Source organism: Hyalella azteca, unplaced genomic scaffold (genome assembly GCF_000764305.2).
Source record: "Hyalella azteca isolate HAZT.00-mixed unplaced genomic scaffold, Hazt_2.0.2 contig7930, whole genome shotgun sequence".
NCBI lineage: Eukaryota > Metazoa > Arthropoda > Malacostraca > Amphipoda > Hyalellidae > Hyalella > Hyalella azteca.
This window is the reverse complement of record NW_025938039.1, coordinates 94,454-117,925: the sequence shown is the minus strand read 5'-3', so window position 1 is coordinate 117,925 and position 23,472 is coordinate 94,454. Positions and strand designations below refer to the sequence as shown.

At 36.2% G+C, this 23,472-nt stretch overlaps 2 protein-coding genes across 3 annotated transcripts; one reads left to right on the top strand and one right to left on the bottom strand.

Moving 5' to 3' along the window:
- The first annotated feature begins 161 nt into the window (after positions 1–161).
- Positions 162–15,148, top strand: LOC108674164. The gene is made up of 4 exons (XM_018162077.2): positions 162–287; positions 3,450–5,148; positions 11,025–11,148; positions 11,820–15,148. Exons 2-4 carry the CDS (start codon positions 3,450–3,452, stop codon positions 14,443–14,445), a joined length of 4,449 nt encoding a protein of 1,482 aa, XP_018017566.1. The 5' UTR covers positions 162–287; the 3' UTR covers positions 14,446–15,148.
- A 365-nt stretch (positions 15,149–15,513) lies between these two features.
- On the bottom strand, positions 15,514–23,472 carry LOC108674153. Of its 2 annotated transcripts, none has more exons than XM_047881421.1 (6): positions 23,414–23,472; positions 18,638–19,192; positions 18,008–18,176; positions 17,707–17,876; positions 17,004–17,139; positions 15,514–16,604 (listed from the first exon to the last, which is right to left on the bottom strand). In XM_047881421.1, the coding sequence occupies exons 2-6, from the start codon at positions 19,163–19,165 to the stop codon at positions 16,585–16,587; spliced, it is 1,023 nt and encodes a 340-aa protein (XP_047737377.1). In that variant the 5' UTR covers positions 19,166–19,192; positions 23,414–23,472; the 3' UTR covers positions 15,514–16,584. The 2 variants fall into 2 exon arrangements, with proteins under 2 accessions (XP_047737377.1, XP_018017555.1); XM_018162066.2 differs by having other exon boundaries at positions 17,008–17,139.

The window sequence follows — 23,472 nt, the reverse complement described above, 5'->3', positions numbered from 1 at the left end:
TGTACAATATTTTTTTAGATCGATAATTCTTGCTTTACAAGCAGGACCGCGTTAATACCAATTCAGAATTACTTGATTAATTCATGTAATTGCTAGATTAGCAGGTAACCCACTTGCGTACAGTAGCGGTCTTGGCGTTGAAGTGTGTGGTGCCGTTTAGTTAGCCAGCGACTGTGGCGGTGGTAGGTTGGGTTCGAAGTGTGGGACCGCACTATTTTATTAACTGAATGTTTTGAACTGATTTGATTATAGTGATAATTAATGAATTCTACAAAAGTCTTGCCAAGGTGCGTGTTCTCCTCTTACTATCCTTTAATGCAGAGTTTTTCATGAGAAAAGTTTTCAAAGCTCTGAAGCAATTTATTATGACAATACCATAAATTACGCACAAGATCCTTCGATCAATTACGATAGACTTGGAAATGAATTTTAATGTTTGTTTTCATCTAGATGGACTGAGAGTTTTCCACTTCTATCATTTGCTTTAATTTGAGAGTAAGGCGAGGTAAACATCGTTGCGGATTTTTTAGGAAAGGAAAAAATGTGGTAGATGAATATTTATTTTATAAATTACAACTGATACATTTTTCAAGCAGCATGACAAAATGACATCACAATATCTCTAACTTTCTTCCACATTTTCTCTTCTTCGTAATCCCCCGAGAAATTCCAACAGTTTATCAAACGACGCGCATTCGTCATTCTACCTTCACACGCACACGGCGTCATCGTCCACTAAAAGCTCACTTGATGTTGATTTTAATATTTTTAACACGCTTATAACGGACAAAATAGAAAAACATTTACTCTTACATAACATTTTACATGACTTAAATGTTATGTAGGAGTAAATGTTTTTCTTTTTTGTCCGTTAAGAAAACGTGGTTTTTGAAAGTTTTTTTATTTGTTTTATTATCCTTCTATACTATCCGTCCTTCATGAGTTCATGCTCAAGATGAAAAATTGATGGCAATTAACAAATCTGTTAAATTTCAAATAGTTTGAAATTTTCTCGGCCTCTATGACTGTGCAGTGCTCTCAATGATCTCAAATTTACTGCAATGGATTTTTTGTGAAGATAAAAGCAAGAAGCAATTTACAGTCAAAATCTGTCAAAAATTTCCAAAGATTGAAGATTCTTTCCTTCACTTTTCTTAGTAAAACAGGATAAATGAACAGACCCAATAAATATTATCGTTATTCTTTCTCAAATTTGTGATTTGTTTCAATGGTCGTCGAGTCGATTTCGTGAGAAGTTTTCTCAAAAATTATGGCCATTGAAATATGAAATACCTGTTCAGTTAGTAAAATATTCTTCTTCTTGCAATTGTGATGATATTCATGGCTGACATTTTTAGAAATATTACCGTAAAAAGATATAGTTAATATATTCATTCATGTAATTTTTAGACCGATATTATAATGCCACTCTGATCTCGCATGCTAAGGGTAGATCTGGCGGTGGTGAAGGGAGGTTTTTATTCGTAGTTTAGTTGAAAAAAATAAGGTTACAGACAGACTGAATTTAACACTGGACGATTTTTTCTTTTAGAAACAATCCAGATGTATGAAAATTGGCTATAATTTGGCTTTATATTTTTTTAACACCTTGTGCCATTTGCCATCGACCAGCAGCCTGTAGGAGTTCCTTAATTGTGAGGCCTACATTTTCGAATGCATATAAAAGATAGGTTAAAGGCAAGATAAATAACTTATCTGATAAAATAATTGATTACACAAAATAACTAGGAATTTATAACAAAAATTTCATTCAAAAAGGGCTAAAACGTACGAGTCACCCCAGGCAAGCACCTGTTGGCTCTAAAATCTAAATTGTCAATTTGTGGTGAAGTAGATTGCTTTTTCTACTTGAAATTTTAATCCACACAGTCAATAAAAAAGATGGGGCATGCTTGGCGCATACAAGTTTGCACACGTGTAAGTTACTAATTTACGGCGTTACCTCATTTAAGCAGAACATTTAAACACAATGCAATATTTGTGAGAAAAAATATGCGCATCCTCATTTTCATAAACTGGATACAGACGACGTAGAGACAAAGAACTTGAATACCAATTTTTTTGAAAAATACTCATTGTTTTTATTATTTTATTATGTACTTTTATTCTTTTATTTTGCCAACCTTGATAGGCGGCGCTTAATTTCTATGCTTCGCGACCTTCCTTTCCTCGCTTCCAGCCTCTGATCTTATCAATATAACAGAGCGACATTCAGATGTGCATAAATAAGGCTCATGTTTCTATATATAGCCGGAGTCGCAGGTTGGCTGCCGACGCTTGTATAATAATGGACACTCTCACTTTCGTAGCGCTACTCGATCGCTGCGGCCATCATCCGTCAAAGCTCGCAGGCTGAGACGAGGACATTTCTTTTGTTGATATTTTTCAAAATCAATTCATGAGGAACTAAATTTGATCCAGTACGTAATTGATAAATCACTCGAGTACCCATTCATTGTCTGAGGTGCGAACATTCTTTCTCTGGGGTTGGGGTTTTGACATCGATCAGTCAACATTTTCTTGTTTACACTTATCAACATCAACTCATGAGGAACTAACATTTAATCCATTACGTGATTGAGAAATCATTCATTGTCTGAGGTGAAAACATTCTTTCTCTGAGGTTGCGATATCGATCGGTCAACATTTCCATAGAAAGCAAGATCATTGCTTGTGTGACTTGCTTCTTGACATGACTTTTCAAACGAATATTTTCACTAGAAATTTACTTGTTTTAAAGTAGCTCGCAAATTAACAGGCTTTGCTCATGCATGATATCACAGTATAAAATATTTTTACCTTTACTAAGAACGACCTGAATCGACCGTCGATTACCATAGCGGAGTACCGAGTATTTTCGGACACTCTTTCTTGTCATCCAATGAGATCAGTGTAAGTTGCCCCTGTTTATTTCAGTCGGTAGATACACTTATTATCATGGTCACACAGTACTATGCCAAAATATTTAATGTAACTGCAGACAAAATGCTAAGACTGATTGCATGATAGCCCAATCACCGCCCTGGGATACGGGTGACTGAATATAATACGTATTGGAAGTGACTTTGAAGTAACTAGTTCAATTATTTCGAGAATTTCACGAGAAGTTGCGAACTATTTTTTAATATTTTCATTTGTAAATGTAAGATCGGAATACATTATCCTTTGTCTCTGTAATCCAAATGAAAAATTTCGCCAATGCATGAACAGAAAAAAGCGCGAGTTCTGTATAGAACGAATCGAATCTCATATACTTAATACGTACTTCAAAACGATGATAGCAGGTCAGGCAACGTTTTCATTTCTTGCTTTAAATAACATCAATCGAACTGAAGGATCGGGCGCATTGCATGGTCTCCGCTTTTTGTTATGGGTTGCAGAAAATAATAGCAATCAAAAGCAATTGATCGACAATCACCTTTTTTCAGATGAATCTCATCTCCGGTGGCGTGAGAGCGAGAGAATGGCGTCATTTGCAAAAGCTATCCGCCTTCATAGTAATTCTGCTAACGACCAGCGTTTCTTCTACGGATTGGAGAGGAATTTCGAATACGGAGCTTCAAAGAAGGAGTCTGAAATTAGGCACAAACCAGCCTAATTTCGTGCAGCAGTCATCCACCAGCTGGGGTACGAAAGCGGGTAATGACGATGATCTGAAGCAAGAAGAATCTATTAATCATCCAGGACACATTCGCTTAGGTGCAGGAGTCGAAGAAGATTCTCCTCTGAAGCGAGGTATATCTAAATCTTTCAAGCCACCTTATGATGGTCCTGCACGTGATGTACCTGCGACCACTAGAAGTCCGTATGTTTTGAAAGTAATTTATGAAAATGACAATAAATATGGAGGCTTTCTTGACTTGAGAAGCGCTGAAATACAAGCTAAAGAGAAAGCACTCACTACCGAACCTGTTCCACAAACGTTGAACGGAGAGGCAGCAAGTCAGGTTTCGAGCCTGTCCTCATCTACATTGTCCAGCGACCCTAAACCTTCTGTCCACCAACTTGAAAGTGTTGGATTCTTTTCAATCTCTCCCACAGTTCCTGTTTATCCTCAAAATTCTTCAAATGTAGTTGTTGCAAATAGTCCAACATTTTATGAAAAAATCACAACTCACACAAATCTCCCTGAAACAACGTACCATCCTCACATACCGTACCAAATTGAGAATAGCAAGACTAACGATAACTTCAAGCCTTCTAATATTGACATGTTTCGACAATCGATTCAAGCTACAACTGAGACGATCTTTACCACGTCTGCACCTCAGAACAATGAGGGACTGCCCACTGGAATTCATAAAAAGATCGCAACGAAAATTTCTCCTCTCGCAAGCATTGCAGCTGACGCTTCTACAACCACCGCCGAGGGGCTGCCCTTTCTGGTAAGCGATGCCAACGCCATAAAGGGCGGTGTAAAAGTAATCAACTTGGGAAGGCTGGACACAAACGCAGATCCTAAGTCAAAAGCTATCCTAGAACAAATGAAGAATTTTTTTGGAAGTCGCTTCCAAGAGAATGTAAACCGTCCAGCATCTGTATTAATTTTTCAAAATAACAAAGAATCACTTCATCAAGGACATCAGCTCACCTCGCAAAACCACCCTACTGGAGGAAAATTCGATATTGGACGTCTTTCAAATCTTCAGCTACCATCCCTCCATGATTTGTTCAATTCGAGTCAAGCGCCAATAGACTCGTTTAAGTTCACTGGAACGAATGATCCATCATCTGCTCTCGCTGAATCTGTTGGAAACTCATTGTACGTGTCATCAGCTAACCCGTCATTTATTGGCATGAAAATCAATCACGTGAGTAGCACAGATAACAGCCAAGTCAGTCAAGCGAGTGGCAAAGACATTAGTGAAGCCAGTGTTAAAGATACCAGTCAGGCGAGTGGTAAAGCTATCAGTCTAACAAGTGGCAAAGATATTGGTCTAGCTAATAGCAAAGACATCACTCACGCGAACGGCAAAGATTTGAGCCAATTCAATCTGGCGAGTGGAATATCGGACATCAGTCGAGTCAATACTGGCAAAAGTGGCACTATCAACGGCATAGGAATCATGGGATCGCCGGTGCACGCTAAATACCTCAACAAGCTCATTCCTGTCACCGCATTCATCGGTAAGTTACTTTTGGCATAAAAACTTCTGTTTTATCAGGTAATGTATTGATGTAATTTTCTTTCAAAAATATGTCCGTATCTCATTGCATGAAGTAGTGTATAGTTCACGAAACACCATTTGAGATACCGTTCCATGCACTTACCAACAATGCAGTTTTAAATGAACCTGTTTCTTCATGTTCTCTATCCGCCAGCTGGGCTCCGACCAAACTGTCTTATATCAGTGAATGCAATTCAAGTTTTTTGTCTCTCTCATAGAGATCCTCAGCTGTATTCCTCAACCAATCACTTTTTATATTGGTTACACAGTTGTATATGCATGCCCTTCTCCGGAGAGCGTTGCAATTATCCATATCAATGTCGCTTACACAACTCAATGCGTAAAAACGCGTGAACTGGAACGTCTCAGAGATCTCGAGCATGCGAGACGAACGTGCGTGTCTGAAGATGGCATAAACACCAATCTCGCGCACCCGTTTATAGGTTATAATGCACGGTTATGAATCTCAAATTAGAGTGCATTGCGCAAAGCAAGGTTCTGGTTACGGTAACTCGCACCTGCATGGGTTTCTGAAAAGTTTATGTTCTCAAACCCACGAACCAGACTATGTTTTTTTTTCTAAATGTGTGGATTCTAAGTTAGAACTAAAGAGCATTTGCTCGAGAACATACGATAGCTTAATAAATAATAAAGCGAAATTTTATTACTTAGCATAAAAATGTTCGTATGTCTGCATGTAAATGTGTGTCAGGAGCTCGAGAAATTTGTCTACGACAAGGAACAAATTTAAAAAATTGATTTTTCCGACGCAAACTTTCTACTGGGAATTTGAAAGTTACTGGAACCTATCGTCGCGGAAACGACTAAGTGATAGAGTTGGCTGCAAAATAATCGGCTTTGACCTATATTGTTAAGAAAATTTTGTTTCCAATACAATTTTTGTTCAAATTTGACATTGTGCTTGGTGCAATTGTCTCGAATGTGTTGGAGTAAAATAGTCTGAAATAGCCACATTCTGTTTTCAATTTTGGCTAATAAACGGCAGATTTACCGCTTCAGCTCTCATCTCATTTAACTTTACCATACTTCAACCAACGTTTAAATTACGTTTTAACTCGTATATCCCTGATCTCGGAATGGAGATAGAAACTGGTTGAAACTCCCGACTTATTAGCTAAAATTTGAAAATAACGTTCCTTCATATCTTGCAAGAGCGTAATACCTAGAATCATTTCCATTTCATGATTTCCGCAACCTTATATCTTCATTTAATTTGTTTCTATTTACTTTATTTTGACATTTGAATATCAAGAATTGAAATAATTTAAAATCGTGAAATTTGCAATTATGTGGGAAATTTTTCTCACTTGCTCATAGAGGAAACGCCTTAGAAGAACTTTTTTTTTTCTGCTGGATACCACATTATTGAAATTAACATTTTTTATAATTGCTATCACCTCGTCCATTCGGTTTATATATACTCCATTATATAAATATTCTAATTCAGCCGCCCAATCGCCTGGCCCAATCAACGCCAGTAGCACTAGCTGGTAAATCAATTCACAATAAATTTTATTCAATTTCACAATTTAAGTTTTTCAATTCACAATTTATTCCTCCTTTATTTTGTTCGATTTTGTAAATCAAACATAATTCCTCGTAATTATTCAAAATGAAATTATCTAAATTTTGCAATTGAAATAATTTCACAAAACGCGTCATTAAGGCTCTACTATTATTTAAGCTTCATGCGGTTCCAACGGTTCCGATTCTCTCCTTAAAATGCGCAAAGAAAACGAATGTAAATTTTTGTATTTTCGTTTGCGCGTTCTGGCGTGCATTACGGTAACACAGCACACGTGAACACTGATGTATTTCATTATGAGGAAAACAATTTTGATTGACGTAGTGTCAATCGTGAGTTTCTTACATGAGTGACTTCGGCCTCATGAGATGTCCATTGTGGAACGTCAGCACAATTTTACATTCGTATTATGTTACGAAAAATGTTATTCTTTGAAGATTCCTTTTAAATTCTTTCATTTATCAACATCATTCGATGAAAATCATTGCCCAACATCATATAGTTTGGGTAATCATTTCTCTTTCGTTTCGCTCTTATGTATGTTGCGTAATTTCCGTCACGATTTTCTGATTGCGTCCAGTTTGAGTTAGTACGTCGTGCTTCTGATAAGAGATGCACTCAACAAAAACGAACTCTAAATATAACAACGTCTTGGTCTTCGCTCGACGTTACCGGCGAGTCCATTGTTGTGCTCGTGAAAAAAAAAGTCAACCGCATTTTTTAGCTAGCGGATTCAGCGTGGCGTATCGTTGAGATTTCACACCGCAAGGATTTTACCAATCGTTGAAACTAAGGTCCAGGAAATTAGGAGGTTCCTTGTTACTTTGTTTGCGAGCGGTCATTATTCTGACGAAATTACGTTTATTCTTTAATAATTTCCTGATGTTTAACAAGGCAAAATTAGATAAAACGCGTAGCGCACACTTAGACATACAAATGGAAAGCCATTACTTCATGCTAAAAACTCCAATATGTATTCAATCGTGTCATATTTTTTTTACAAATTCAACCATTTGATTAATGCATTAGATTCTCATCACGACTTTTGTGATTCATTGTGTGGTTGAATCGAACCTCGTCTCGTGAGCCTTCGATCGTGACATCGTTCTGATAAACATGCGTACTAATTATCGTTTTTTTACAAAACGTCGCAAATTATATACATCTATACCCTCTGCCGACCGATCACTGCTCAATTTTCTTCTCTCTGTAGTTCACCTCGTTTGAAAGATTTGAAATTCAATGCTAAATTCTTTCATTGAATGGAACGATAGGTTTTTTCACTCGGCACTTAATAGTTAATTTTTAAGAGAGACTCTCTTTTAAAGGCTTTGATTCGGTATATTGAGAATCTAAAACAGGATGTCCATCGAACATCTGCTTGCCAAGCATCGTCACCGCACTTTCTTTCTGGCGCGATGCTCCAACCTATATGGAAGAACCTCTTTTGTTGACCGACACGCTGCATGGATAAGGAAATAATTCTTATTCTCTTTAATGTTTGTTAGTTTGCGTTGTTCCTAATGGCCAATTGTTGTTAGAGATAATAAACCAGTATCAAGATGTCAAGCTCAAGTTGTTGCATAAATGTTTTTATTTTCATAATTGGCAACGAACTTTACAAAAGCTATGAGTCTAAAATAATATAGGGGTCCAATAAAAATAAAAATAAAATAATAAAATAAGTCTAATAATTTATTAATAATTTTTAGATTGAAGGGTCACTAGAATGGCTTCATGCATATAATTGACAAATATTGTTGCCTTTCCTGCAAGTATGGATGACAGAATATTTTGCGCGACTAATAAGAAACTTTGTTTGTTTTAATTAATCCCGTACATGTCGCTCATACAATCCCCGAAATCTCAATCACGTTCCAATCTTAAGAAATTTGTTAGCAAAACATTGATATTTTTGACTCGTCGATTAAAACTGAATAAACGAATGATAATTTAATGCAATGAATACTGCATTATCTAAAATTTGTAACCTACAGCTGCTAAACATTCGCGCAAATAAAAAACTGAATAAATAATGACACACTTAATTAGCAATGATAAGCATTTTTGCCGCGCCAAACTGGGTCTGGATGACTCACACAATTGTCACACTCATTACTCTGAGTGCAGATGCTGGTTGTCCCAGCAGGGTCCATACTTTCAAAACTCGCTAAGTTAACGTAAGTACTTATACTCTCTATTTTCTTGTCTATGATTGGTGGATTTTGCTTGAAATACCGTCAATGATTGGCTGATGAACTTACGATCTCTTAACTTTTTTTGAAAGTATTGGCCCAGGTCTAGACCTGCATGCACCAACATTTGTTATCCGGTCGCTCGGTCACGAGTGGGTGCTTTAGCTGCTTTAATCTCACTGTCATTATTGGCACGGAAAACGACACTTCGTTTCCGCTGTTCTGGCATTCAGCTCTGCACGCGGATCATTCTATGTCTGAGGAACATACGTTCGGTCTTTATTATATACTTTTTTATTTTTAAAGTTTAATTCTGATTATTTGTTTCATATTTTTTAACATACAGGGTTTTAATTTTTCATTGGTAATCATTATTAATGTGTTTTAGTGTACAAAAGTGAGAACTCATATGTGGACATCTGCTTAGCAATATAAATTTCTATAATTAATATCGTGTCTCTCGATATGTTCACCGATTTTTTTTGCAAGTCTCGAATATATTTTGTCTATTAACAAGAAAATTAATCGTTAAAATTACGTTACGATTTAACAAATATCGTATTTTCAACGAACGATTTTATTGAAAACCAAAGACACGATCACAATATTTCCTGAGCTGATTAAAAAACCATTGCTTCCAAGAAATATTTTATGCAATGAGAATAAATAAAAGCTTTTAGGAGCATTCAAGCTTAAATTATAAAATTAGAGGGGTTGAATAAAATAAGAAAAACTACAGGGGTTGAATAAAATAAGAAAATCGCATAACATTTTAAGAACATAATTTTATTGAAAAAATTGCGCATTTTAATCTTTATTGTTTCATTGTTAGTGTATTATTGCTGCTAATTAATATATTATGCTTCTACAGATATTTCACAAAATTTTTGTGACTATAACCTTATAAAAATAGCAAACCTCTCTGACTTTCACAGAGGCCAAATTCCAGATGCTGTAGAAGTCCCGAGGGTAGAAAGACGGAACTTCTAGGATAATTAATTAAGTACACCAAAGTTAGGGAGAGGCTAAGATACGACTGAAGGATGTGAGACAAGTTTATTAGTCCAGTGCTAGAGATGGACTGACAAGGAGCAAAACGGCTATGACAAAGTTAACACAAGAATGAACTGTTTCATAGGTGGTTTGATTCAAGAAGTCAGGCGGGATGTTGCTACAATTATTAATGCTCCCATGGCAGGTGCTACTGTGACAGAGAGTTCATGAATGCTTTACTTTTCAAGAGATATTGTCTCAAAAGTGATAAATGCTTTAGAAAGAGAAGGAAAAAGTCCTCAGCAAAGCACAGGTCTGGCCGAAAGTTAAAGTTTTCTGAGAGAGGCCGTCGGTCACTAAATCAAATTATTAGGGAAAATTTGAAAACCACGGCTCTAAAATTTACAGCAAACCTCAATCAAGACTTACAGATTGTACAGAACCTGGTTTCCGTATCAACTGTTCGTCGTGAGCTGAAAAAATCTAGATCCTAATTAAGAGCTTAAAAAAAATACTTTGGTCTCAAATACAAATGCTTCAAAGCGTTTAGAGTGGTGTAAAAACCTAAAGAATTGGTCGCTCAAGCAGTGGAAAATGGTGATTTTCTCTGACGAATCACCGTGTACCTTATTTCCAACCTCTGGTTGAGTGTACGTTTATAGAGGGTTGAAAAGAAAGGCTGAACGAAAGTTAACCTTGGGTTTAACTGAAAAAGGGGTAGAGAAAGTTCAACTGAAGAATGGGTTAAAATTTATCTGGAAATAATTTAAATTTGTATGAGTCAATACCACGTCGAATTGAGGCTGCAATTGTCGTAAAAGGTAGACTTACAGCATGACTACATTATATTTTAGGGATTTTTAAGGGGCTTCACTTTTTTGACCAACCCCGGCATATCATAGATCCTGAATACGTTAATTACCAGCGGATTTCTAAAAAAAATAAATAGAAAATATACTTTATATTTGCTATGAAGCCGAAATGCCGACATCGTTGTGCAATTTTACGTCAATCATTGGATTTTTTATAACATTTTTCATACCGTCATGATTACTCTTTTGTCTTCCCAGACTTCCACTTACTTATTTATTTAAATTTCAGATTCAAACGCAGCACCTTTGCCTGGCGTTCATTTTGTGCTGAACCCGTGGGTGTACAAGTTCCCTCCGTGGTTCGAGCCTCACAACCCTACACCTCCTGGATATGTTTCTAACAGCACTAACGAGTAAGCATTAAACGCCAAAAACTTCGACTATACGCCCTTCTTTACGGGGTGGATAAGTTGTTTATGTACTCAGAATTAGTTTACCTGTTTTTCTCTGTTCCCGATTTCCCATGCATCGAGTGTCCGAACTATTAAGCCTCAATTTGTTCGTGTAATCAAAGAGTATTTATTGATTATTTACTTGATTATATAACTTATTAAGATGAGATACAAATAATCTATAGCTATAGTAATGTAATAAAATTTAACTGAAATGCTAGTTTTCCGTAGCAATGATGTGTGGGTTTTTCGCAGTTCTATCCTCGCACCACACATTTTCTGGTATCAACAGGCGGCAACAAGCGTTATAAATACATATTTATATCTTTCAATTTTTTTTCTCAGTTTAAATCGCTTCCTGATTTGATGCACAGCACAAGACAACAGTGATATTTTTATTGCTTAACAATTATGATGCCTTCAATATCGGAAGTAAAACTTCAAATTTCATCAGTCTCATTAAACTTCTATGAATGACAATTTCGTTCATTTTAATAACGTTTTACATGTCAATATTGCTGCAAAATTATGATGATTTAATGTAGATTATTTATTTAATTTTTAATCGATTATTTATTTTTAGTTTATTTATTTTTTTAAGATTGTTTCCTTTATTTTGTATCCACTTTTAGATTACCCGGAGACATCATTCTAGACCTAGAAGACTTGCAAGCTCCATCCGACGACGGCCAGTTGGTAAATGTACGAGTTCCGAGCTTCACGCAGTTCAAGGATGAGGTTATCAAAACCATTCTTGAATCCAAATTCAGGAATGAAAACCGAAAGGGAAAGGCAGTTGAACACAACGACAATGGACAGATGAATAATAATATGTTGAAGGATGAAACGGCTAGTGGCACGCATCCAGGAAAAGTGGTAAGTGGAGTGAGGGATATCGAACTGGATGTTGATATAGCAGAAATTGAACACAGTATTGATCATGACTTGGGCAGCGATGATGATCTTTATACCAATTCTGCTGAGATTGACAGTGGACGACAGTATACCTCGTCCGGTAGCTCCAGGCCCAGCGATGGCGTGACGAATCATTTTGGGAATCCGCCGAGTCATGGATTTGATCACCAGCAATCAGTCGGAGGCAGTGACGCATTTCACGATGATGAGGGACATCATGGTGTTCATGGTAGCGGACCATCAAAGAAATATCACGAAACCCATTCGTTTGACGGTAGCAAAGTACCGCCTCCTCATGACGATATTCGTACTTATAAACCCTCATTAACGAACAATGATTATACAAGCAGTAAGCCTCCTGATATTCAAGAGTTCGAAGAACCCGACGAAGGCAGCGATGAAAACATTTTCAACAAGAACTTAGAGTCAGATCATCATTTCCATGACGGAAAAGATGAATTCAACACTGATGCAGATAGGCCCTTTGGTCATGATGACATCGAACTGTATAATGATGGCTATTCGCCCTCACCGGTTTACGGTACTCCTCATTTCCATTTCCCAAATTCACACAGTGGAGCTTTCTCAGGGCAAATTTCCAATTCGGCTGGGAGTGAATTTAGTTCAGAAGACGTATCCGATTATAATCACAGTGGAGAGATTAATTTAAGCAGTGGAATCACAAATTCCGGAAATGAGATTTCAGGAGTACCAAGCTTCCCCACTAGACCCGAGCACACGCAAGCTGCTGGACTTGGACACGCTGCTTACGATCCGTCAGATGCATCCTCTAATTTTGGCTCTGACACCACTAATGATCAAGCAGGAAAATTAAAGTCAAGTGCCGGGGATTACAGCTTTGACAACGTGCATGGTGGTTACCCTTATGGTGTTCATGACAGTGAATCTGATATTGGTTCTGATTCACATGGAAGCAATTTTGAATCAGGAGTTATAGGTACAAATTATGACTCAAGCGCACCAAATGATTTCGATCATCACAACCAAGATGAGTCTGAAACAGAACTTGACACTCATAATCACTTTGGACCAGATGGTTCTGTGGGCCACCATCAGCTTAGTTCACTGGATCATTATAGTTCGTCCGATGGGAACGCTTATCAAAATGATCGCCCTCACCATTACTCGGAGGTACAAAGCGGCCACGGTGGCAACCCTGGACATTCAACAGGGAAAATTATCTTTAGAGATAATGCTGAAGTCAATTATGGAAACAGACCTGACCATGAAGGGGGACAACTTAGACCTTTTTCAGGGCACTCTGCCCCAAATTACAAACCTTTCCGACCCTCTCCTCCCGATCCAACCAGCATTGCGGATACTTCGTCGCTGCAGAGGCCTCTTCAATACCAACATATACGATCCAAAGTCCCCAAACAATACTTTCAGCAGCCGCATGGCTATGCGTACGGAGATAAATACTCGTCGGTGTTTGTGTCGAAACCCAAATACCTGAAGTCGCTGTATGGGCCTCCTAGTAAACAAAAATACAATCGCAATCACGGCAATAAACCCTTTAGGCCTCATCCTATTCTTGGTATGAATTATATACTGACGCCTCACAAGTATTACTACGACAGCCATCGTTCCACACCAATTATGTCATCAGGTCAGGCAGTAACCTACTGGGTTCCCAGTAAACAGAATTTCTACCGTTCTTCGTCCACGAAACGACATGACTTGGAAGACAGTGGCAGCCGCCTGTCAGAAAAAAACCTTGTTGTTGGCTTGCATCCTGCAATTCAGGAGATTGTCAACCCGAGCTCCCGTTTGGCACCCCCTGCAAAGAATGCCGCTGGTAGGAATTTTGGAACACCTCGTTTATCAGAAGGCCTTGACTTACTTCCATACCTGAATTCTTTACACGCTTCTCGTAGAAGGAAGGATAAACTAAATATTTCTGTGCCTGTTAGTTACACAAATAATCCGCTACGAAATGTTTCCGTTACCCCAAGCGAACCTTCCAACCACGATTTGTTGGAACAATCTAATTCAGTAAAAAGGAATACAAAAAAACATTCCATAGAAAATGGTATTCGAGTCGATATAATTTATGGATCTCGGAAACCTATCCCGGCTTTGTATAAAGATTTATCAAGTGAAATCCCGATCCCTCCGCATCTTCTCAATAGTAAATATCCTCACGTAGTGGTGAAAAATTCTAAAATAAGTAATGGAACAGAATCTTTTCCGCGGCCCTTGCTTCTTGCGAGCTCTGCGATCCTTGGACGTTTGAAACAAAGGGTCACAGAATTGAGAAAATATTCGCCGTCACAAACAAGCCAATGGCATTGGCCAGGAGAAGCTCAAACTCACAAGTGAACCTTGTTACAAAAATTTGAATTTCCTAATACCTAAAAATTTGATGTTTCACGTAAGATGTACATTAAAACATAAACAGAAGATACAAATATTTAGCAAATTAATAGGTTTGTCATAAGTGGAAATTATTGCGATTTAATTTTTCTTTGAACATCAAATAAAATTAAAGTTAAGTTTTTTATTAAAGTTGTTGAAGAAAATGGAATTATTCCACGTCCACGGAGTTAAAAAAATGAAAATCGACGTAGAAGTTGAAAAGCTTCAGTATATTACAGGGTCCTGAAGATCGTTGTAAGTATTTTTTTCTAAAGATCTGTTGACATTTTTTAATTAAGGTTGCCAATTTAATTGTAGATTACATTCTGCATTTGGTACGCTAATGCAAGATGAACCCTCCATCACCCATTTTTTATACATTATAAAGTCATCCGTCGTCCTCTGTGATCGATATGCTCTGCCGCTACTATATACTGATGAAAATTACGAGGACTAAGAATTCTATCTAATATTTAATAATACTCCCACATCCAAAAATGTGAAATCCCGCCTCTGAAATCATTAAAATGTGAAATCCCCCCCTTCCCCTCTGAAATAATGAAGATGGTTCTAGGTAATTGATTCTCATATAATAAAACCAGGTCCAGTTAGCAATCGTTGTTATTTATTCTTTGTTTTTGTTTGCTTCTAAATACACAGCATTTATACAGTATTTGAATAGTTTCATTTACAACGTGTCGTTTCTGTATAGTATCATGTTGTAGAAAACGAAACTAACGTTCATCCAGAAGAGATTATAATGAATGCAAATGAGCTATTGAAGCGAGAAGCGTGTTGGTTTAGAGAGTCTTCGGTTGGGAAAGGTTTTACTACTATATAGCCACAAAACCCGGTTGTTTGACTTGAACGTGTTCAAGAAACATTGTTCAAATGTTGCGTTAGCCTTTAATTTAGTAAACAACGATAGAAGTAGAACCTCTCGATTCAAATGAAAAAGTAATTCATAGACACGATTTACATTTTTAATTACAAAACGTTTACAAATGTAACGGGTTTTCAATAAAATGCAAGTCGCTTCTAATTCTTTATTCTGAATACAATAAAATACTTATCACAGACCGTGCTCATTCCAGGTAATCAAGGTGCTTGGCACTCTTTGTACAGTATTGAGCAAACGTGTTCATCGCACTCGAACAATTCCACGCACAAACGTGCACTTATAATACTGGTGATTCATTAGGACAGTTCACTCGAACTCGTATGTAATTGGAAGTTTTCACAACACTGTGCATTTAGCCACTCAAACAGCGCGTATTTATAACAATATAACCCTTATACACAAGTACTAAATGCATGATTCCATTGAGCATCACTAGGACTTAATCATGTATAAATGCACGTTCTATATTCGTCATTTGTACCGTTTTCACTCAAATTTGAAATTCACACTAATTATATTAGTTAATTAGAAAATGCTTTAGCATCCAGATTTACGAAAAAAACGCGTCTTGCCACCAGACAATTCATCTTAAATTTATATAGCTAATAAGTTGATAACTGAACTGAGTAATAATAATAATCATTTAAGCAAGTTAATAACTGAAGGTTGTGGTAGTATAGCCGATTATATGTACATGTTGAACAGAACTCTAATATTAGCCATTTAAACTATATAGCTCGCGAAAGTTTATGAGAATGACGAGTTCAGATATTCTGAACAGAAATTTTGCAATTTAGTTATCGAAGGAATATTATACGTTTTAAAAAATCCGTTTGCTTTAAACATCATAAAAATTTAAACCCCAAAAATTTAAGCGAAATTAAATTTTTATAACGAAATTCGTACATTTATACTTGCTCTTGGGAATTATTTCTTTACACTCACTGCGAAAAGTTTGGTTCATTTAAATATATTAATTTGCTAAACTCTAGGTTGGTTTATTATTAAGGCACTCGAAGAATACTTTTAACTCTAATTATATTATCTATTAAGACTGACTGAATAAGGCACTCGTTTTACACGTATTTAGAGCCATACGCGCTGAATGGACACCAAACGTACCGAAACTGACATATATTCTCATGAAAATTATTCTGCAACGGCCGATTTTGGCGAAATTTTCGAAATCTGAGAGGCGTCATCTAGCTCATTGGAAGGATTTCTGAAAAAAAAAACAACGGCATTCTTAAAATATACCGCCCACTGGAACGCTCTCTTATTCTGAGTGCGTTAAATACGATTTTCATCTAGCCGCTTGTTTGAATTGAGACCATAAAACTTGATTCAACATGTCCAGCTCAAAAATAACATAACGTTAAGGAAATGATGACAGTATTCCAGTAAAAATGTCATCATATCGAGTTAAAAGCTTCATTTTAAATCGGTATTATCAACGATAAATTATTTAGCCCCTTTTATTACAGGCCAATAGAGATAAATTAGAGCAATTATCATTTAGAAATTGCGTTCATCGATTATTTATCCGGAAAAAAGAATAGCAGCTAACTACAGTTTTGATTTTATCATTATTGAGTGAATTAATTAATAAATTTTTATTCACTGACATTAACATTCTTGGGCTCAATTCCTCTTTCAGCGAGCAGGAGGTCCATGGCCAGCAGCTGTTTTTTGAACTCGGCGATTTTGAGCCGAAAATGAGCGTTTTCTGCTTCAAGAAACGCCGCCCGCTGAGTGATCTGGAACAAATTATTAAATTAACCTTCGTTAAATTAATAACATTGCCAAATGACAATTACATAATCACTCAAGTTAATTCATGCAATTAGACTTCGCATTCAAAATGCTCAGCTAAAATATGACACGTGACATCCAAGATTGAGAGAATTCCAAAACAAAATAATATATAATCCGAAATATAATCTCTAAAATGTGCCCTCTAATTCACACGAACGAAATCGTTTCTATATTAATTTAGCTTAACTCAGAAAAAGTATCTGATAAAGACTGATTTATTTTAGTTCAAGTTATGTAAGTTTAATTTAAACGTGTTTAGGTTCATTACAGTGAGGTTTATATTAATTTAAGCAAATATAAATTTAGTTTCTATTGGTTGTTAGTTAATGTAAGTTTAGTTTATACAAATTTACTTAATATCAGTTAAAGTTTATATAAATATATAGGATACTAGTCTTTAGTTTAAGTATGTTCAAGTAGTAGTTTAGTTTAAGTATGTTAAGTATATTAGTTCAAGTTTATTTAAGTCAGCTTTAGCAAACTTGAAGTTAGTGAGCAGTAACACTCACGAGAGACTCCCTGAGCTTCCGCTGGTCCCTACTCTTCTTAGCCGCTCTGTTATTACGCGACCGTCGCTCGTAGTAGCGTTCAGTCTTCATTTCGTCAGGAATAGGTTTCTTCTGACCGCGAGGCTTACGTTGCCGAACAGAAACTAGAGCCTTCATTATCAGCGCTTGCTCTGCACAAAATAGAGGTGATTGCAACAATATTTCCTTAGAAATAATTACATATGCGCCCATAATAGGTATGATAAATAAGGTTTAAATATCCTCAATTGTTATGATGTAAATGCTAGTAGACGCAGCTAACCTGGAGGCAGCGGAGCTGAAGAGTTCAAATCAACATCTTGGGTACGCGATGGCGTTTCAGAAGATGAACTCTGAAGCGGTGACGTCGCCGGTTCGGGGTCAAAATTTCCCAAATTTATTGGAGTGTAATTTGTGAGGGGCTTTAGGGAAGCTTCTGCAGGCGCTGGAGCCTGAAAATGAGAGATTTCAGCATTCATATATATTGATCTAATTGATATTTCCTCTAGCGAGTATAATTTTTCTTCCTGAATTTTATTCAAAAGAAAGTTGTGAAAGGTGAATCTATGATTACATCAAATGAGATTGTTTTGATGAACGTCAGCTATGTCATTCATTTCGAAGAAAAATTTATTGTGCTTCTTTTCCATAACGCGCTGCAAACTAATAGGAAGTTCAAAATTTTTTTACTTTAACTAAATGCTGGTTTCTGCCACCGTAGATTTTATTTCGTTTTCGTTCTTTAAAAATTTTTTTTTACTTCAAACTCATCATTTCTTCACTGGCATTTGTCTGATTTAAGTATTGTGGCATTATGATCACTAATTGTGGCACTATAATCAGTTCTTTATTATAACTTATTTAGTGCATCATGCGTGACTACGCATTATACAAAATAAATAATTAATCGCACCTGTGTAGTGACACTTTCACTGTCTCGTGGGACTCTGGAGGTGAGGGTGAGGCCAACCGGAATGGTGACGGTTTGATCTTGAGGATCATCGCTACAGTGAATCCTGCTGACAGTGATGTCTTTGCCTTTAATTTTATCGAGCACTTCATCGTCCGTGATGAGGCATTCACTTACTTCACGTTTTTCATGAGAGATAATTCTGGTCTTGGTTAAATCAATTGATTCTGTCACTGAAGTTCCAGAGACATGACTAGACACATCAATGCTGCTGTCATTGCTGTCATCGAATGCGAATTCATTGTTGCGAAAAGGGAAATTACAAGCGTTTTCTTTGAGAGCGTTTGCGAGTTGGAGTTGAGCGACTAAAAAAGGGTTTTGAATAGGATTGAACTGTTGTAAGATATTGTTCATGTAAAGCTGCTGGTGTGCCACGGTCACAGGATTCATCTTGAGTGTCTCGAGATTCAGAGGATGCAGAGTAGGAGAGTTGAGGCTGCCTAGGAGACCGAAGGATGGGCTGCAGTTCATGATGTATAGACGTTGAATGTATGGTTACTGTGGAAGAAAAGTAGAATTATTGTCTTCATTGATCTCCAGTGGGGCCATAGCTATAATAGGATGCGTTGGTAACTTAAGAATGTATAGGAATGGCTTGATTTACCTAGCGATGCATTATTATTGGTTCCATTAGTTGCAGTGAAATGTTAATGAAATTCGTACTTGTGAATATTTTTCAAACTCGCTGAATCGTCATGCTTTTTATAATGCTAAACAAACAAAAACAAATAATAAGCGAAATAATATTTTGATTACAGTAATTATCATAATATTAACAATCTTGAATTATTATTCATCGAAATAATGGTGACAATAACGTAATTTTTAATGATAATAAAGTGTTTGTTTGGAAATTTTGTGTGGCATTTTGAGCCACACAAGCTGCGCTAATCAAAAAATTTACATGAAATCTAACGATTGGTGGATGATTACCAGCTAATCTGTTTTGGATAGGTCTGGTCATAAGGCCAGTTTTCATTTCACAAAGAGAGAAGTCAAGAAAATTACAAGAATCGGCAACTATGGTCAAACTTGGCCTATTCTTCAATGCCGATACTATACTATACTATACTATCCTATACTATACCATAATATACTTTACTATAGTAGTTTACTATACCAGACCCCAAACACATATAATTATACGGAACAACTCTTCCATTAAGCCGCCGTACGGATAAGTCTACGGACACACACTGCCATCATCTGTCCAGCCTAGCCTGGTCCAATCAATAACCGTAATTGAAGGTAATGCTTGGTAAGAATTGAACAGTGTTGAGCAACACTGCGACCGGTCAGGTCTCCAGGATAAATTGGGATCAATAGGGAGGTGGAGCTCAGGGTGGAATATTTGATAACAGTGATGGAATATGGAGAGGATATACTGTAAAATGCAAAGGCATTTGACTATATTATTTCCATAGAAGATAGAAAAATGTCATAGGAGATGATGCAGATGAAATATGCCACATGAAACTTGCTACCACAAGCTCTAAGGATATTTACTAACAACAATAAGATGCAAGTAAAAATAATATATTAATTTACTCTGAATGAAATTCCATTTTAAAATTAAATATATTTCTTATAAGAAAAGAAACGCATTTCTTCAGGAACTATATAGGTTGTCTACCCTATGTACTAACTTATTACTTTACTTATAAGTTTTCCAACCTTTTGAATACACAATTGGGTCCAAGAAAATCAGTGCTAGGGGATTTCTATATAATGTCTTCAAATAACTCGTGTGTAGATGAATATTTAAAGGCTTTTTCACGCATAGTTTTGTGGTGTCCAATATTTTTTATGAGTTATATTTCAGTTTTAAATAACGAGTGGAATCACTGGCTTGATCTAAAAATTGTTAAAACAGTTGCGTGAGTTGAAACTAAAAAAACTATGGCTGTTGAATGAATGCATAGCAAATGTCCGGACATAACAAAAAACATTAGCACGAGGCTTCCTCACACCGAACATTTTTTTCTGTTCATTCCATCAATTCTGGTGAAATATATAGTACCAGTGCCATGAAAAAATGCAAATAATTTTTAACACTGAAAATACTAAAGATTTTTTTGTTATATTATTTATACTAATACTAATTATAATTCAATATAACCGTTCGAATTTCAAATGAAATACCTGCTCCAGACTCTCAATTGATATTGAGAATTTATCTCACGGCGATATATTATTAAGATGATTTTTGCGTTGCCGCAGTTACCCATCAATAATTTTGTCCAATGTTAATGAAGGAAGTCGTTAAACATGTAACAAGGAAAACCTAAGTCTTTTCGCAAGTTTTGAACTGACATCAAAGCCAGTAGAAAATATTGTCAAACTTATTTAATATTGGCTCAGACGTTTATTGATAAGTAATGTTTATGGACCAGAACCCATCACTCTTGGTTTGTTTATACTTTCCTTGCCCTCATACGTTGCCCGTAATATCATAACTTGTTCATGGTAACGTAAGATTTTATTCACCTCGACTTTTACTTGAATGCTGCGCTAGATTGAAAAAAAATAAAAAATAATGAATAAATAAATAAAACTAAAAAAATAATAGAAATAAAGTTCTCTTTAACTCTTCTTGAAACTTTCAATAATTCAATCACGCATTAAAAATGGTAAATTAAAAGTAAAAGTTTAATTTAGAGATTGCCTATGAATTAAAACAAATTAATATCAACAAAATTCATTCTTCATTATTATTATTATTATTATTATAAGTCGTAAGGTTGAGCCGTCCAGCTTTACCATCTCTTAAATATCTGCAGGGCAGCTAGAAGGCAGGAAGAGTTCGTTCTATTGCAGCGACGTCGGTTTGCGTGGCCCAGTAGCTTAGGCAACGAGTGCAAGGATCAATGAGCGTTAAGCATTATTTAACGCGACCACCTGTGTAACACGCTAATGTATCCTCGTGCGACCAGTGAACCTGTGTCGTGACCCGACCCGAGGTGACCGCTCGCTCCGCCCCGGGACTATAGCCCCCGCCTTGTCGCTAGCACCAACGCAAGCCGCTCAGGGATCCGATTGATTCGCGCATAATGAATTTATGAAGATTATATTGATAGATTAAATTGAACAAGCGAATTAATTTAAATGTACCACGAAAGAAAATAATGCTAGAAAATCTTCAATTGTCTTGCTGCTGCAATGCCATTACGATTTTAGACGATTTCTAATGATTCATCGATTGAAAGTATGAGCAGGATTATTACCATTTTAATCTTCAGTGAAATTATATTTTTTTGGCCGATGACATAAGTTTAGCGAAAAATCCATTCGGGTAATGCGACATACACCGATCGCAACTTCCACCCCATGCATGCATCATCTTCGATGCCGATGCACCGCTTAAATTAAAAAGATCGATGATGGAAATGGCTGTTTCCATAACCAAGATTAAGAATTTTTAATATTAATATTAATAATTAATAATTATAGTAACCAAGAGAAAGCTCTTCTATATTCAACGGAACCGAGGAATAAATTACCTTTGCAACTGGCGAAATTTAAGTCTTTCTGGGACTTTTAGCTTGATGCGTGTGACAGGATTTGAAATATTCGCAATGGTTATAGCTATAAGATTATTGTAAATCTCGGCTTAAGGCCAATGATAAGTTGTAATATTTCACAAATTATTAGCTGTCGTTATTTTGATCTGAATTCGAATATTTTAAATTCTCAAATTTTCTGTACACTATATAAGCCACACTTTTCCTTTCTCGGCTTTAAATAACTTGAAAACCTAAATATTAACATCAATTAGATAGAATTAAACACAGAAATTAAACGCTTGAAGTGTAATTGAAGACTTGGTTGGAGAGTAGTTTATTTTAAATGGTTCTTATGGTTCTTATATATCCAGCGAGGTCCCCTGCAATCGAACATTGCAATTCTTAAAGGCTGAATTGTAGCGGATGAAGCGTCCTGGAAAATGACGTCGCTCCATATAAACATCGTGAGAATACCTCAGATACGTTTTATTCCGCATGAAATTTTAGCGTAATATTCAAATTATTGAGTAATCATTCAATCGGGTTGAATAAATAGCGTATATATTTTAATAGATTTAAATTGACGAGAAAAGACATCTAACAGAACTATTTAGGTGATCTTGACATATGAAGACCTTTATACATTTTTTAAAATTACCTTCATTCTGTCACTTCATGTTATGAACTCTAATAAATGATTAACTTCAAAAATTATCTATCTACTTCGTTCTTCTCAAATTTACTAGCCGCTATATGGCATCTTGTCGCGTTCAACTGCTTGTTTCTTCGAGGTGAAGTTTGAATCTTAGAAGCGCTAAATCCAACATGCATGAGAAATGAGGTAACTTCCAAAAAAGTTGTCTAAGTGTCTTTTAGCATCATCAAACAAACTTGTCAGATCTCCTCGTGTATTGAAAGGTTAGCAGATCCTTTTATTTTTCAGGTCTTAAGTTGTTTCGCAAAAAAACACATACTTTTGAGTACAATGCGATTTAAATATTTGTATAAAATCGAAAAATAGTTTATATAAGTACTTTCAAATTCCGGAAAAAATCGTTGACACGAAAACATGATTATTATTTCTCAACAGTCTATGTGCTTGGAATATTATAAATTTAATCTCTAACACACATAAGAAATATCAGGGAAATACGCTGCAGTATAAGCTAAATTCTCCCAATGTTACATAATTCCATCATCAAAAACACTCCCTTACCTATAATGTTGAGTGTGTGCAAGCTTGAGGCTCCAGCTGACCTAACGCCACCACCTCCG

Excerpts from the sequence above, each read along its gene's own strand:
- LOC108674164 (XM_018162077.2), top strand. The coding sequence starts at position 3,450 with ATGAATCTCATCTCCGGTGGCGTGAGAGCGAGAGAATGGCGTCATTTG. Across the intron at positions 5,149-11,024 it reads TCCTGTCACCGCATTCATCG|ATTCAAACGCAGCACCTTTG; the intron begins GTAAGTTACTTT and ends TTTAAATTTCAG. Across the intron at positions 11,149-11,819 it reads GTTTCTAACAGCACTAACGA|ATTACCCGGAGACATCATTC; the intron begins GTAAGCATTAAA and ends ATCCACTTTTAG.
- LOC108674153 (XM_047881421.1), bottom strand. The coding sequence starts at position 19,165 with ATGAACTGCAGCCCATCCTTCGGTCTCCTAGGCAGCCTCAACTCTCCT. Across the intron at positions 18,177-18,637 it reads GTGAAAGTGTCACTACACAG|GCTCCAGCGCCTGCAGAAGC; the intron begins GTGCGATTAATT and ends TCTCATTTTCAG. Across the intron at positions 17,877-18,007 it reads TTCAGCTCCGCTGCCTCCAG|AGCAAGCGCTGATAATGAAG; the intron begins GTTAGCTGCGTC and ends TATTTTGTGCAG.